The sequence below is a fragment of the Papilio machaon genome, chromosome 6 (assembly GCF_912999745.1).
Source record: "Papilio machaon chromosome 6, ilPapMach1.1, whole genome shotgun sequence".
NCBI classification, from domain to species: domain Eukaryota; kingdom Metazoa; phylum Arthropoda; class Insecta; order Lepidoptera; family Papilionidae; genus Papilio; species Papilio machaon.
In genome coordinates, this window is record NC_059991.1 from 7065033 (window position 1) to 7081582 (window position 16550).

A 16550-nucleotide genomic window follows, 5' to 3' on the forward strand; every position below is an offset into this window, starting at 1 on the left:
AAAATCAATTCTCATCTAGGCTGCTGCCCTTAGGGAGAGTGCCTAAAATGCTGGCGAAATTGCATCGCTGTAAAACCAGGCCAGCCCTCTGGTCACCTGTGCGTTCTACGAGGCGGGATGAAATACAATTAAAACGATACGAAAGATACTAGTTTAAAACGTATCTTGCTTGAAATAGTCAAATTTCCTATTTTTCAATTTGGTATTTGTGTTAAAAGTTCCCTTTAGGAATTCTACATTTTTATATCTCATTTTAGAGTTATACCACCCTGTCGTGGGAGAATCTTAAAAAGCAAAAGAAATTATAAAACAACAACTATTTCGGAGTCCTCAGACCAGTCACAATGGATGGCAGACTATTCAACTTCAATCTGTTCACACTTGCTGAACATCTGTGGTTTCGTGTCTCCGACCTTTGAACATAGACAGGCTGTTATCCTTGGCATATTGTGCTTAATTGATTTCCGCCATTTTGGCGCTGACAATGGTCGTAATGTGTGGTGGTAAGAATAGGAACTATCAATAGAGAGAATTAAATGTACTGTCAATAATAACATAGCCGCGTTTAAGTCGGAACGAAGCAACAGCTGTCATTTACAAGCAACGACCTTTCCATCTATAGATATGAGTGGTTTTTATGCTACTGCCTGTGCATGTGTTTAGGTGTTTAGTTACCTATGTCTCGTAAGTATTCTTTGTAAATCTGTTGGTAAAAGAATATTCGACAATGGCAGATGCAAAGCAAGGTATGGTTACTTTTTCTATAATTTTAATATATTAATTCATTAAAGTGTCTGTTTTCCCTTATTTTGTACTCCATTTGTTGTTATATCTTATTAAGCGGAAAGATTTCATTCTATTCTATTCCCTTATTACACTTACAAAGTTGAACATGTATCATGTATCGTCAACTTTTGTTAGAAACAAGCAATATCTTTAAATAATAAGCAAAACCACACTGTACTGTGTAAAAGTTTGTACGCTAAAACGAATTTAGTAATATCAATAATTCTTTACGTTTAAGAAAGCACTTAAATAATTTTCAACGTAAGCAATGGTTATGCTTTCTTTTTCTGTATATCTTCTCATTTATCACACATCAGGAAAGACAACGTCAGAAGATCTACACAATGGTTCATCTCAATCACGGGTTATACTGGCGAAACCACGTCTGGGTGGATTCGGTTCTTCTAGTTTTGCCTCAAGTTCGAACAAACCTTGTAATCCATTCGGTAGGTGATTTATGAAGTTAAAATTTTGTTTAAATATCTAACCAAATTACCTGAAGCTACTAAGATAACTCTATATATATGCTATTTCAGAATTTTACAGTGTATGTTTACCAGTTTTATTTCTTTCCGTGACTTGAAAAGTGACCTGATCAACAAATTTCGGTAGTTAGTTACTCTAGAATTCAGCAGTGTTGTTAACTTGTCTCAAATTTGTTTTGTTTCAACCCATCTGGTTAATAGAGTTACATTTGGTTTGTCATATCTTTATAAGATGTAACTTGATACTTTGGAAAAGTTAGTTAAACAATATTGTGTTAATTTCATAGTAATGTAATGGTAGATCTGGTTTTATTCTCACTAGAATAATAAATGTCTACATTGATTTCAGGCTCTGTCCTACGTCCACCGCAGTTGAAACCAACCAACAATCCATTTTATAAACATGCCGAAACACCAGAAGATGTTGAAACAGAGAAAGAGAAACCATCACAGGCTGAGCCTGTTGAACGGTTGCAGGATAAGAAAGAAGAAGTTGACCCGCCAAAGTTTGTTCCGTTAGGTTCAGGTGGTGCCACCACAAGGTCATCTAGCACTGTCCCAGCACCGGCACAGCCAACAACTGCTACATCCTCAGCCAGATTTGTTTTCGGACAGAATTTAAGTGAACGAGTTGTTATGGCCGATTCAGTCAATAATGGAGATGCTACCACTTTGGATCACAGTTCTACAAATGGAACAACGGAATTACTTTTCACAAATGCTGCTGCTTCAGTTAAAGAAAACAATCAGGTATGTGAATAATTCTTTTATTTCTGCATAGAGTTCCTCAAAAACTGTAAAGTACTGTAAAGTACTGAAACTTTATTTAGTTCTCCATCCTTTCATATTTGACTACGTTTTATAATTTAAGTCAGTCTGAGGTATATTAATGCATTAAATCTTGAAAATTTTCTGTAAATTTTGAGTATTCATTGACACTTATCAACTTCTATATATTCAATGTAATATTCCAGGAAGAAGCGGGTCCGAGTGAGAATAGCGGTGAGGGCTTGGCGGCTGCTGCTGCGGAGTACGAGCGCTCGCATGCGCGCCCTCCGCCGCCCACATCCAACTGCACCACCACGGGAGAAGAGGATGAAATTAATGTGTTGCAGGTAGAGAGTAGTGCATAGAATTCATGACAATCTGATTGGCCAACTTGTGCTGTTGATAGTTGGAAAGGAATAAGTGATAAGCTGTTACCATCATTTTTTTTGGTATATATAGTGACAAGTAAGTTTTGCAATGATGAAAGATAAAGCGCTTGAAACTTGAAGATTCTTCCACAAAGAGTAGAAATCCTTAGTTCATACAGGTCATATAGTCTTGGTAGTGGTCATGGCAAAGGTTTATCTTTTGCATAAAGAGAAAAAGTTTACTAGTAATATGTATAATGTAAATTTTATAGATAACATGTCGGCTGTTCGCGTGGGAGGCGGGCAGCTGGAGGGAGCGCGGGCGTGGGGTGCTGCGGCTGAACGATGCACCCCAGGGCGGGGGCAGCGGTGGAGGGTCTCGGCTGGTGGTGCGCGTTGCCGGCTCCCTGCGCGTCGTGCTCAACACCAAGCTGTGGCCCGACATGGTGGTGGAGCGAGCGGGCGCCAAGTCCCTCAGGATCACGGCCGTTGATGCACAGCTTCAGATCAAATTGTACCTTATTATGGTCAGGAAATACATTTTTAGTCAAAACTTATAACACAATTGGTCCGGTTTGGGTGCTATTTGTGCTCATACTAATTTTTGTTTTCCATTAGCTTTATCTGAGGTTGAACACTATTGAGCAAGTGACTAGACAGAGCAGATTTATTGGAATTTGTACTAATTAAAAGTTTGGTTTCAGGGTGCTCCGAGCGACATAGTACACCTGTACAGAGCACTAACAGCTCGCATATCAGGCAGTAAGAGAACAATTAGTTGTAATCAAAATGCAACATCGCAGAGAGCCGCCGAGCGGTTGGAGGCGGCCACCGACGACGCCGACTACCCCGACAAGCCAGACTACAATGAGGACGATTCCTGTTTCGAAGAAGATAAACAGAACTTCCCCGAACCACAAGAAGACGAAGGCGGAGAACCTATCATAAGCAATAACAGACTTGAAATTAATCCTGAAAACAAGACTGATGAGGAAAAATTAAATGTACATAAAAAGATAGACGATGAAAATGAATCAAATACATTGAAAAGGAAAGAATCGGTCGAAGATGAAACAACCCCAAAGAGACAGTGTCCGGAAATCGTAATACAAAGACCATAAACATTTGTGATTCACAGTACAGCGTGGGCGTGGTTCATTAATTTAAAAGCTCTATAAAAGATATTTATATATAGATAGACGTAGAAACGATGAAATGTGAAGTTGTAATATTATTTTAGTACAAAGCAACGGGCCGCAGTATTTACTAATCTAGTATTTTCACAATTTCTAATATCACATTCCAATATTTGAAGTGTCATGCGACTCTCACGTCTGGCTCGTGCTGATAACCAAATGTACATGTGAATTATTTTCTGATGATCGATAACAATAAACTTACCTTTTTTATAATTGTCTCGTTTTATTTGTCCCAATAAACAAGTTTGGTAAGTGTAAGAGTACATTCAGACACACTGAGGTTGAGACGAAAACAGATTTTTGGACGCACACAAAATTGAGTTTTTCGCTTCGAGGAAGCGTAAAAAATAGGTGAAAAGTGAAAGTAAATCTTGTTTCAATAATAGCCTCAATTTGATTTGTGATAAAAATCTGCTATGTTCTACGCCCCGGTCTGTGTAAACTGACTTTAGGACCGAATATGATATTTCAAGTTTCATTGAAGATAGCAATATTAGTTCAATACATTAAATGCTACCAGGATTTGGATCTTCACATTTGATAACTCGCGTGGTGTGTCGGTACTGAAAGTGTTAAGAATAAGGAAAATAGTGAGTGTCGATTAAGTTAATAAAATATACATAATTAAACAATTTGGTCTCATTATCTTCGTTGTAATATTGCATTGTGTAAATGAGTTTGCTAATTTCTTGTGACAGAACACGTGTTTTTGTGAGAACTTAATTTAATACATTCCCGTTATGTGCTGTAGTCGCCAAGTGCCAATTAGGTAAACTCATAATTGATAATATAACTAGCAAATAAGTAATAGATCAATTGAGAAAATTAACACTTCTATACTATTTTTTTTATACAGGAGGCTAGACATAAAACAATGTATTTGTCTAATAGATATTGGATTTGTTATCCTGACTAAACTATCGTACAACTTAGTATTACTACAACCTTGCAAAATACCTAAAAATCAGTCATGAGACATTAACTAAGCTTTTATAAACTAAAGTTTAGCATCTTGTAACTTGAATTGTACAATAACTTTTAAGTCAGTGTTTACGAGGACATCCTGTACTTACTATTTATTACCTAATGATCTTTTAGCACCATGTTTCATTTACTTTGGGCTTTAGAAACCATTGTGACATCATAGAGATAGATTTCACTTACATTAACTTTTCATAAATATGAAGAATAATTTCGAGGCTTTCAAACCACATTTCAATTTATTGGTAATGTTTGGATGTTATAGAATTATTACGCCGACATCCAAAATGCGGGAAACTTTACATCTTTTCTATCGGCTATTTGTGACAGTCTATTTTGGTTCATATTGTACACAATATTTCATTCATCTTTTTGAAGTAAGTTTATTTTAAATTTATTATTTTAAGCGTTACGATTATTATTGATTTTATTATGAATATGATATGAAAATCTCATTAAAAACAAAACCAATTTTTCATAATGCTTTTTATTTTGTAGATCGAGGATAATGTGCCGGAATTAGTCGATACCTTGTACGTTTTGTTAACACTTTTTAACTCAATCGGCAAACTAGTTATTTTCAATGTTCGAAGGACTCGCATCGAACATATTGCTGAAGTTATAAGAGGTATTTGAGCAGAATCATGTTAATATAAATTCAAAATAAATGGGGTATATAAATAACGTAACATGATTTTGCAGCTTAGGTTTTTGGAAAATTATAAATAATAAATTAGCAACTGAGTTATGATGTTGCCGTGGGTTTTCACTGTCGTGTTGTTGTTGTTTATAAAATTGTCAACTCTTTCACTATCGTTGAATAAACAGACACAAAATGTGTTACGGCAGTATCATTTTATCATTCATCCTATTGACGTTCATCCGCCATCCCACATATCAAAGAAATATTTATTAGTGTAAAATATTACAGGACCAGTGTTTGCACCGAATAATAAACATCACGAGGAACTTATAGTGCGCAATGCTGCGGAGATGAAGCGACTGAGTAGATCCTACCAGGGTTTTGTTATTGTTTGCTCTCTCATGTGGATGACGTATCCAATGATGATTCGGTTTTTGGGCGAAGAAGTGCACTTCGCCATGTATTGGCCGTTCAGCACCGATAAACTTCCAGTGTAAGTACCTGGGTTGGATTGTTTCAGATGCGATTGGGCAGTAATTAATGACAATAATATTAAGAACCTCCATTTATAAATTTTATTTAAACAAACTGATTGCGAAAATGTTATGCCAGATAAGGTATAAAGATTGAAATTAATTTCAACATCTCCGGTCAAAAGGGACTCGGAGAAACTGCATTTTTGTACTCTGGTGAGGTCATGGTATTTCTTTGATTAAGACCGCTTGTTTATGCTAAGTAAAAGTAACGTCAGTCTAAAATGCTGAAATTATAAATTAAAATGTATCTTGTTCAGGTTTGTATTCGCGATTGTGTATATAAAGATCATGGTGCATTGGGTATCGCTATGTACGGCAGCTATGGACTGCATTGTAGTTGGCTTCTACATGCAAGCGCAACTACAATTGCAAATGTTAAAGTACAATTTCATGTATGTAGCGGATTCAGAAGAAGAGATCTATGATGAAGATAATGATAAATTTGAAGTGAAAATATACAGAGATTTGGAGAGTACACGATTTGAGAATTTGTACCGCAAGCGATTGATCATGTGCATAAAACGTCAACAACTGATTTTATGGTAAGGTAATCCTTTTTTACGACAAAAATATTACGCAAAGTAGATTAAATAGGTATAGGTAGTTCTAAAAGACGTCGACGCGTGGCATGACCGTCCTAAACTTAACATCGGAGTGATATATTTTTAACAAGGTTGCATATAGTTTTTAAAGTAAATGCTATGTTGATGTAGTTACTTGCTAATAAATTATTTTTAATATTTTTTCCTCACGCAGGTTAGTGGATGAAGTTGAATCAATATTTGGATCATCAATGGTTCTGCAATTCTTAGTCATGGCCTGGATCATCTGTATGACCGTTTACAAAATAATTGGCGTATGTTTATCATGTTATTATCGAATTAAATAATAACCTAACCTAACTTTTAATGAAGTAAAAAAAATGAGACTGACTGAGGCTCTAATAGAAGACAGAGACTGAAATGTCAAATGTAACAACATTCTTATTTAAGGATGTACTCTAAAATAGAAAAAAAAGATTGAACAAAAAAGTGCAAGCAAGTGTGATTTGAACTCAGTCTTTACACTACAACTTTTCAGAATTTCATCCCTCACTTCCACTATGTGTTTTGCACCGATGTAATACGAGTATACCCTATAATACTCTAAGGAAGTATACGAATTAAATGAAAAAATGGTTCAGTTTTTTAGTCTCTAAGCAGTCACAATGGATTTAACATAAAAAACAAACATACGAACAAAAAAACATTACCCTGTATGTCAGTCGGGTAAATCTTATATATAGGGTGTCTCAGTAAGAGTGCACTTTTTAAAATTGGAATATTTTTTTTTTCGTGCAAGTGGCAAGTCTGAAATTTTACAGTTGTCACCTCTGTTTATTCCGATTATTAAAAAAGGTGCGCTTTTCGAAAGAACAACGCGTTATAATTGTGAAAACTTATTACAAAAATGGGGAAAATTACAGCCGAGAAAGTGCACCTAATTTGTCAACCATTCGAAGAGTGGTCAAAAAATTGATATGATAATAAGAATCCTTTGCGTCAACGTACCGGTCGGTCTCTGAAAACATTGCTGCTGTAAATGAGAGTGTCGCTGAAAATCCGAAAACATCAATACAACATCGTTCTCAACAACTTTAAATAAGTCATTTTCTCCGATGATCGTCGTGAATACACAAAATTGTCGAATTTGGGACTCATAAAATTCTCATGCAATCCATGAGAAACAAATGCACCCCACAACGAGTAACTGCCTGGTGCGGATTTTGGTCAGGCGGCGTGATTGGACCTTACTTTTTTGAAAATGAGGCCGAAATTGCAGTGACTGTGAACGGCATTCGTTACAGGAATATGATAACGGACTCCTTGTGGCCTCAACAGAACGGTATGAATCTGGACAACATGTTGTTTCAGCAGGACGGCGCAACCTGCCACAACGCGAATGAAACAATCGACTTATTGCAGCAACGATTTCCAGAAAACATTATTTCACGAAATTCTGATGACAACTGGCCACCAAGATCATGCGATTTTTTTCTTTGGGGTTTTGTGAAATCTCGGGTTTATGCGAATAAACCCGAAACAATTCCTGAACTCTGATCGGAAATCTAACGCGTCATCGGTGAGATACAGCCACATATCTGTGCAAAAGTCATGGAAAAATTCATGAAAAGAGTAATGGCCTGTCATCGGAGCCGTGGTGGTCATTTGCCAGATTTTTAATTCCATACTTAATCGGAACATGTCTTCTTTACAATACAATAAAAATATCACAACTCTGTCATAAAATACTTGTTTTTATTTTAAAATGAAAAAGTGCACTCTTACTGAGACACCCTACATTTACATCTATATATTATATAAAAGAAAGTCGTGTTAGTTACACTATTTATAACTCAAGATCGGTGGAACTGATTTAGCTGAAAATTGATGGGGAGGTAGCTTAGAACTAGGAGACGAACATAGGAACTTTTTTTATCTTGTGTGCATTTTTTTTATTCCGTGCGGACGGAGTCGCGGGTAAAAGCTAGTATTGAATAAATCCGGTAATATGATGTTAATTTTCAGTTGAAGGTAATGTCAATGGAGTTTGTTACAATGTTTTTGTATTTGGGCTGTGTATTGCTACAATTATTTATCTTTTGCTACTACGGAACACAACTTAAATATGAGGTAAGTGAATTGTAGTGCTGAGGTAACTTAAAGGTCTTTCTGTCATGGCTAAGAATTAGTTATACCTGCTGTTAATTGAAAGATAGAAAGAAAAGATTTTATTAACACAAAAAAGATCAAACTAAAAACAATAATGTTATCATCATTAGCTCACTATACGTCCTCACACGGGGCTCGGAGTCTACCCCAAGTTAGGGGTGACTATTACCTTATACTAACATAAAATTACACATATCTGAATAATTAATCTTAATGTATAGTTATCATTTATGGTATTTATTAACTTTGTGAGAAAAAGAAGGAAAGGGAATTCAAGATAAAGTCATATTAGTTGAATGTATCAATACTTCACGCCTCCACAGAGTGAATTTGTGAATCAATCTATCTACGAGTCCGATTGGCCGGCGGTGTCGCCGCGGCTGCGTCGGCCGCTGCTCATCATGATGGAGCGCTGCTACCGGCCAATTGCACCCTGCATAGCATACATCGTTCCCATGTCGCTCGATACTTTTATATCTGTGAGAATTACATTTCTAATACATTAATAGTTCCACAATTAGATTAGTAATGAAAATATTGCTCATCCGTTTTTTGTTTCTGCTAAAGGATCATCCATTAATCACGTGATGTTTTTATCAACTTACCCTTTGACCCCCACCCTATACCTAAAATCACGTGTATTTTCAATTCCTACTATTAGCTTGCTCATCGACTATATTTTTTTATATATCGAGACTCTCGATTCGAGAGTCTCGAGACTTTTTCGCGGCGATCACGTTAGAAAATTTACCGCGTTCGCGGAATACGTTTTTGTGTGATATCAATTGTATGAGATGTATGAGACTGTGGGGTTATGTTTTAAGATTTAGGATTTAAAAAGTGAATTTATGCGTACACTAGGTGTGCAAGTTCTTAACACTTCTACTATAAAGAATGTTGAAACGATAATATAAGACACCAACTTAATTAGAATAGGTCGGATACCGTGAACAGTCAAACATTTAGTTGTGAATTGGTCACAATTTCTATGCCCGCAAAATGTGAAACCGCAAGTAACGGAATCGCAAGTAAGGAGAATTTACTTTCTTCCATCATCGCAGAACGTCTGATATTGTTTTTGTAATTACGTTTGAATATATTTTTTGGAACGTTATTTAGAAGCAAAGTTCGTAATTATGATGTTAGTATTTTTAAAATACTTTTGGATCGAATATCCATGATCAGAAGTGGGATAGGATCCACGTGATTCTATCCAGTGTGCTCCCTCGGAGTTGTTGCGTGTTTTAAATTTCAGTGAAATAAGTGCAAAGTATAAAAATGTTAAATCTGGTCTATCCTTCTGTACGAATGTGAGGCTTGCACAATATAAGAAGACTTCAGGAAACATATTGAAGTGTTCGAAATTAGGCATATAGGCGGATGTTGGCCATAAGCTGGACTTACAAAGTAAAACAAAAAATAATAACAATTTGGTTTTGAAAACTAATCAACGCCTACCTAAGTAAAGCGACCTAGAAGCGGGGGAAAGTTTTTGATCGCGAGCTTTTTCAATTTGACTGGTTACTTGGTGTCAATTCCTTTACAAAACCAAAGGAGAATTAACGCTGAATGGTATGCTACCAATCATTTAAACTGTAAACAAGGTGTCTGCGGCAACTGGAAAAAGTGTTACGAAAACTGGTTCAGACTCATGAAACTATGTATAGAGGCTGGTGGAGAGTACTTTGAAAAGGTGTAATAAAAACATGTTTACCTATGGAACATTTTTTTTAGTGTCGCAAAACTTTCAGAGTTTCCCACGTATAAAATAAGGTTTATTTATTAAATTTTGTCATCAGTCATATAATAAACACACGTGATGTTTCGTGATTTTTTCGGAACCCTTCTCCCCATTTAGAGACTTATGTGATAAATGGATAGTCTCCAGCAAAGACGATACGTACAGCTACCGCCTAGTTTTGTCATTGTTGTTATGTTGTTCATGTTAGAAATATATACCCCATATCTATTTAATTGGATTGCTCCAAATTTGAATCAATTGAAGTGCTTCATTGCTTACGAAAAATATAATGCAGCTTAACAGAAAGCAATTATTTCTAACAAAATTTCGTTTTTTTTTCAGATAGTGAAATCAGCATATTCTTTATACACATTTTTGGACCAGAGTTAAATTTATAATTGTAGTCACATAAATGAAAATGCTATATATTACAGTATTTTTATTTACATTTCTTATCATGCTTATAGTTTAGAATTAGCAAGGTTACATTTTTGCTTTGATCCAATTTGCATTTAATTAGCAAACATTCTAAAATACATTACAAATAAAATATGTAGAATTTGAGATGTTTTATTTGACACCCTTTTTGATTATTCTATGACCCCCAAACTGCAGTAAGTTTATACACGTCACCTACAAGATTTTCAAACAGTCCACATTGGATACTTTACTCTTTTAACTATCCTACAAAATTGTTTTATGTCACATTAAAAGAAGCAATATTGTACATGGATTTATTACGTTTATACATTTGTTCATTCTTCTTTTTTATAACTATCGGATAGCAATTTTAACAGTGGTAGATCCCGCAACAACGATATTTGTTGGGTACACGAATGGGCGGGGTCGACCGGTGAAAGACCACGACCACACAGAAGACAGGCGTCAAGTGGAAGCGGTTCGCATTTTGTCTGATGAGTATGGTGCTGAACGCCTAATTCTAGTCCTCTTTCCCTTCCCACCCTTTTCTAATTAGGAAAAGATGGGATGGGGAAATGCGGAAGAGGCGACGCTTAGGAAGGGGAAATATCCTTTTTCTGTGCGTCCCCTTCTCCGTTGAATAAAGGTAGGAGGTCTATGGGCATCGGTCGCCTCGCTACTTCGGCGAATACAGGTGGCCGTTTGCTCGTTTGCCACCTTTTGATATAAAAAAAATACCGAGATATCTTACTCCGCATGTAATTATGTTGGAAAAACGGAAACTAAATTATCCAAGAGATAAATTCAAGAAGTAAATACATCCTCGTATAGTTATCCTTATATAACACCGTGTTTGGTCGAATCCAACCTCGAGAAAGTCAAAAAAGAAAGAAAAAAAATGTCGTTCACAAGATTTAAAGGAACCTCTGCCTATAACCGGTCATAGTAACAAGGAAAGTTGTAGCCTTTTCATTTATAATAAGGAATTAGCTTTTTTTTTGATATTTCATTTATTGTTGATAACTAGTATTAAAGCACAAAGACATTTGGGGTTTGATCCATTAAAACTGATGAAAGTAGAGTTCTGGGATCTCCGAGTAGCCGTAAATGTACAAAAGGTTCGTGAATATAGTCAAGCGTTTAGGCCGGTTACAAAAAGAGCAATAATTGTAAATTGTAGACAATTATTTATTTAAATTTTACTATATGTTATTTTAAACTTACACTACACTGTATTAAAAATATTTAATATTCTCAATTTCTTAAAAAAGACTGAATACATGTTACTCATGAGTGTTTCGCCAATGAAAACTCACAGTAAATATTTTTAATTAGACGTTTGCTAATTTGATGTAATAAAACATGTGTTCGTAATTTTAAAACTTAATCGGTACAGTCTGTTATGGCGTTGTAAAGCGCTAACTGCTTATTATGAAGACTCATTGCTGTTATAGGGTTAACGCGGACACGTCAACTCCTCGTCCAACCGGTATCGTCCAACCTCGCGTTCTCTCCGGCATCCACTCGTTACTACCTCGTTGTCGCAGATGGAGCGTGATATATGGATATAAATTTGTTAGCAAAACGTTGTGTCATTTTCCCTTGCTCGGGTGGACTGAACACAGTCCACGAAGTGTCAGCGCGGCACCAACTCGCCATCAACCCGATATGAACATCAACCCGATACAAGAATAAATGACGTATTGCAGTTTTATATCTTATAATTCCTTTCAATCGGCGAGGTCGAGGCGGCGACGAGTGAACACCGCGGCAAACGCGAGGCTGTGCCGGTTGGATAAGGAGTAGAGCAATGCGCGTTAACCTTAATTTTAAATGGTATACTACTTCTTGTTTAAACTAATAGAGAAAAATTTCCTTTTCTACATAAAATAATAAATGTTTTACTGTTCATATTATTATTTATATTACTATTTATACAGGATGTTAATTTTATTCTTAATAAAACAGAATATGTGCATTATATTTTATCTCATAGATAAATTTTTACCTAAATATTTAAGTATAAGAAATAAATGCTACTTATGTATGTACATACTTTAGTGGGCGATATATTTTATACTCCACATAAAGTGTAGTATCTCTTAGATAAATTGTCTATAGTTAAGGGTTTGGGTTGGAACAAGAGGGTCTATGACGAATTTTCGTGATATGCGTTTCGTAACGTCATCGACTAAATATATCAAAATTTGTATCAGATGTGTTATTTTGCTTTGAGTCCGGCGCTGCACAATTCTAATACAAAATTTGTCGATGATGAAAACGTTACCACGAATAAAGGGCACTCAAATATTACATACATATAATTGGTTATTGTTAACGGAAATTTATGCTATCCCTCATTATATACAATTTCTAGTAAATGTAACTAATTCTTAAAATTGCACGGAAATGTGTTATATACTTAATATTAAACACATTTCCTAAGATTTTCTAAAATAACAATGGATACATTTCCTAAACAACAATCGGAAATTTAATAGCAAATTTTTTGAATGTTTTCTTCAGTGATAGACGACCACTACAATAGCAGGGGAGACGAAGCGGAGATTTTTGGATTCACTCGAGCGTGGCAGTCAAATATAAGGTTATCTACCCAAGTCAGCCAGCCAACCAAGCCAGCTGTAAATCAGCCGTTGTCAGTCGAGTAATGTTACCACAAATTAAACGTTCCACAAATAGCCGCACTTTTACGATAGCCAGTCAAATTACTAAGTAAAAAATCGGTTATAAATACTGAAGCCCGTCAGATTGAGACAGGTGAGTTAATTACAAATAGGAAAGTCTGTATTTCAAATTTTAGCCCGCTCGATATTGTCAAGGTGACGTTTTTATCCTTGCAACCTTGTGATTCTGCTATTTCATTATGTACTATTCAAATTGACAGATAATTGAAATTTAGACTTTTCGGCTTGTGATTATAAACACCCTGTCTCAAACTGACGAGCTGGACCATTTACAACAATAGATTTTTTACACTTAGTATCTTGATTGGCAGCCCTGAACGCGCGGCCTAATTTGGAGCGTTTCATTTGTACAAGGTGTACTTGATTGGGTGCTAAGTGTCCCCTTAAGTTTTACTGCCATGCTCGAGTAAATCCCAAATACCCGCTTCGCCTCCCCTACAAGGGTCGTTACCACTTTAACATTTTCTTTACCGCGTTTGAAACCCATTTATTTTCAAGTTGGTGATTATCATGTTGTAAAAGTTAAACATCAAGTTCTGTTCTGAGTGCTCTTTTTGATTTAATTTAAAAAAGGTGTAATATAGTAATGATGATCTCGTTTTATTATTTGTATATCTTACACTAATTATCATATTTTGCAAAGCAATCATAGCATTTCATAATCGTTTATTTTAATATGTGGCTGTTAAAATCTTCTGTGATATTCAACGTATGTTGTTACATCCTGTATATAATAAATATCGTTCTTGGTTAGTGTGTAAATTGTCTTTAGTAATTCAGACACTGTTGATGTAAAAACATTGTTGCTTTTTCTTGAATACAGTAACAATGAAAAGTAACTTTGACAGTTTTAAACCACATTTCAAATATTTGGTGTTGACGGGAACTTATAAAATGATGGATAAGCCAACCTCTAAAATGAAAGAAACTTTATATACATGTTATCGGATATTTGTTTCTGTTACTTTCTTTATTTTTTTGTCACAACATGTTATACGTCTCGTTCAGGCAAGTTTAATTAACATTAATAAACTAGATCAAAGATAAGTGAGCTTCTATCAATCTTGCTTGATAGGGTAATGTGCTTCGCTGGATGTAAGTTGTTTATGGGTTTATGGGTTATTTATTGTTGGTTTTGTCACCTCCTATAACACCTCCTACAATCTAAATGACTGAATAGATTTTAAAGATAAAAGTGTCATTTAATTAGAATTCTTTAGCTGTATTTTATTTCAGATTCGAAACAACGTTGAAGAAGTAATAAATACATTGTACGTGTTTCTTACACTTTTGAACTCGGTGTGCAAATTGTTCATTCTCAATATTCGAAGTGCACGAATTCAACATATTGTTGAAGTTATAAAGGGTAATAGTGAAATTACTGAACTATTTTCCAGCGTAGCATTGAGGTTATACTATTGCACAGTAGTAATAGAACTGCGTAGCGTAACTGCTACGCCGTAGACTACTATAGTAGTTCTATTACTTCAATGCTACGTTGTATAATTATTACGTAACAAAACTACTATTATGTACTAGTATAGTGGAACCTAAAACTATAACTAGAACCGTTAAATCTAAATCTGAGTACATCGAAAAAAAAAATCGTTTCCTACCGCTGAATCCTCTAACACTCGGTATGAAGAATTATTTACACGTTTTAACTCGAACAAAATGTGCGTAGGAATTTTACTACATATTTTTTTTATTAAACAATGTTTTGTTTAATGAAACAATGTCTAACAGTATTTTTTGGAGTATTATGGTAATTGTTTATGTTTCAATAATCATGATTTGTCAAAAAGGGTTGGTGTATGTTCAAGCTAAAATTTATATGAAACACTAAGTTTTTTATATGTAATAATGTTTTAAGGAAAGTATTTTTATATACACGTAATTTCTGCGTTTTCATCCAGTTTTGGTTCTTTTTCGCACAGTATTTATTATCACATTTGACATCAAATTGCGACTTAAATTAGCAGAGAATTGTAAGCAATGTCACGGATATTGATGTTGCGTACTCTTATTGAATGAGTAGTTTTAGACCAGGCTACCATATTAATAAACCACATTACAGGACCAGTTTTTGCTGCACGTAATAAATATCAAGAAGAACTTGTCCTGCGCAACGCAGCATCGATGTTGCGAGTACTGAGAATAGACGTATTCGTGTCAATGTTTTGTTCTGCCTTGTGGATGATATTCCCTGTGATGATTCGTCTTTCTGGACAAGAAGTACGATTTAGCATGTACTTTCCGTTCGAAACAGACAAATTTCCAGTGTAAGTAAAAGGCCACCAAATAGGGTTTTTATTACAACAAATGACTTAAACAATTTTACGATTAATTATAGGAAAGTCATCAAATTCGTAAGGGACCTTCTTTTAACTTTAACAGTGGAAGACGCCAGCAACAGCAACATCTGTTGCAAGAATAGGCCGACTTGCTCGGTGCAATCCCACGACCACACAGGAGACAAACGTGAAGTGGAAATGATTCCGCGTCTCGTGTGATAAATGTGGTGCCCGAGGCATAATTTTATTCCTATTTCCCCTGCCACCCTTTTCTTACGTCTTTCTGCTGGCGACTACCGCTTGCTCGTTTGCCACCTTTTAGTATAAAATAAACTTGAGAGGTGTCAAGGGACACCCGGATGGAACGAAGTTCCTTTCAATTAATTAGTGAAGGAACCAATGTTTATTCTATGAATAAAAAACTTAAGTCTTTACAAGAAGTACATTTTATTTCTATGAATTTTCGTTATATATTGTCACATTGTTGCCATGGTGAAGTAGCGCTCATTCGTCTATAGCAAAAAGTGTCGTGACAACTTTTCGTAAGAATTTTTTCCGTCTAGCCCCCTTTCACAACGCGCGATAAGGAACTTCGTTCCAATAAATAAAAACATAATTTAGTTATCGGCATTAACATTTTTTTTTACTAAAAAAAGGTTTTGCCTCAAAAAAAATCTTTGAAATGTTTTACAGGTTTATATCGGTGGTTATATTTGTCGGATTAATAGTGCATTGGGTGTCATTGTTCACTCTGTCAATAGACTGCCTAGTTGTATCCATGTACATGCAAGCGCAGTTACAATTGCAACTGTTAAGAGATAATTTAACACATATAGCTGATGTAAAAAACGATGATGGAAATGACAAACTGGCAGTTAAAATGTACAGAGATGTGGAAAACATAAGGTTTAAG

General features: G+C 35.3%; 2 protein-coding genes across 2 annotated transcripts; both read left to right on the forward strand.

Moving 5' to 3' along the window:
* The first annotated feature begins 486 nt into the window (after nt 1-486).
* On the forward strand, nt 487-3798 carry LOC106714806 (ran-binding protein 3). Its single transcript, XM_014507918.2, has 6 exons — nt 487-746; nt 1104-1232; nt 1621-2021; nt 2246-2386; nt 2680-2934; nt 3112-3798. Exons 1-6 carry the CDS (start codon nt 728-730, stop codon nt 3526-3528), a joined length of 1362 nt encoding a protein of 453 aa, XP_014363404.2. The 5' UTR covers nt 487-727; the 3' UTR covers nt 3529-3798.
* A 2449-nt stretch (nt 3799-6247) lies between these two features.
* On the forward strand, nt 6248-10608 carry LOC106714738 (odorant receptor 22b-like). The gene is made up of 5 exons (XM_045678363.1): nt 6248-6308; nt 6523-6622; nt 8334-8438; nt 8801-8956; nt 10561-10608. The coding sequence occupies exons 1-5, from the start codon at nt 6277-6279 to the stop codon at nt 10606-10608; spliced, it is 441 nt and encodes a 146-aa protein (XP_045534319.1). The 5' UTR covers nt 6248-6276.
* The last annotated feature ends 5942 nt before the right edge of the window (nt 10609-16550 follow it).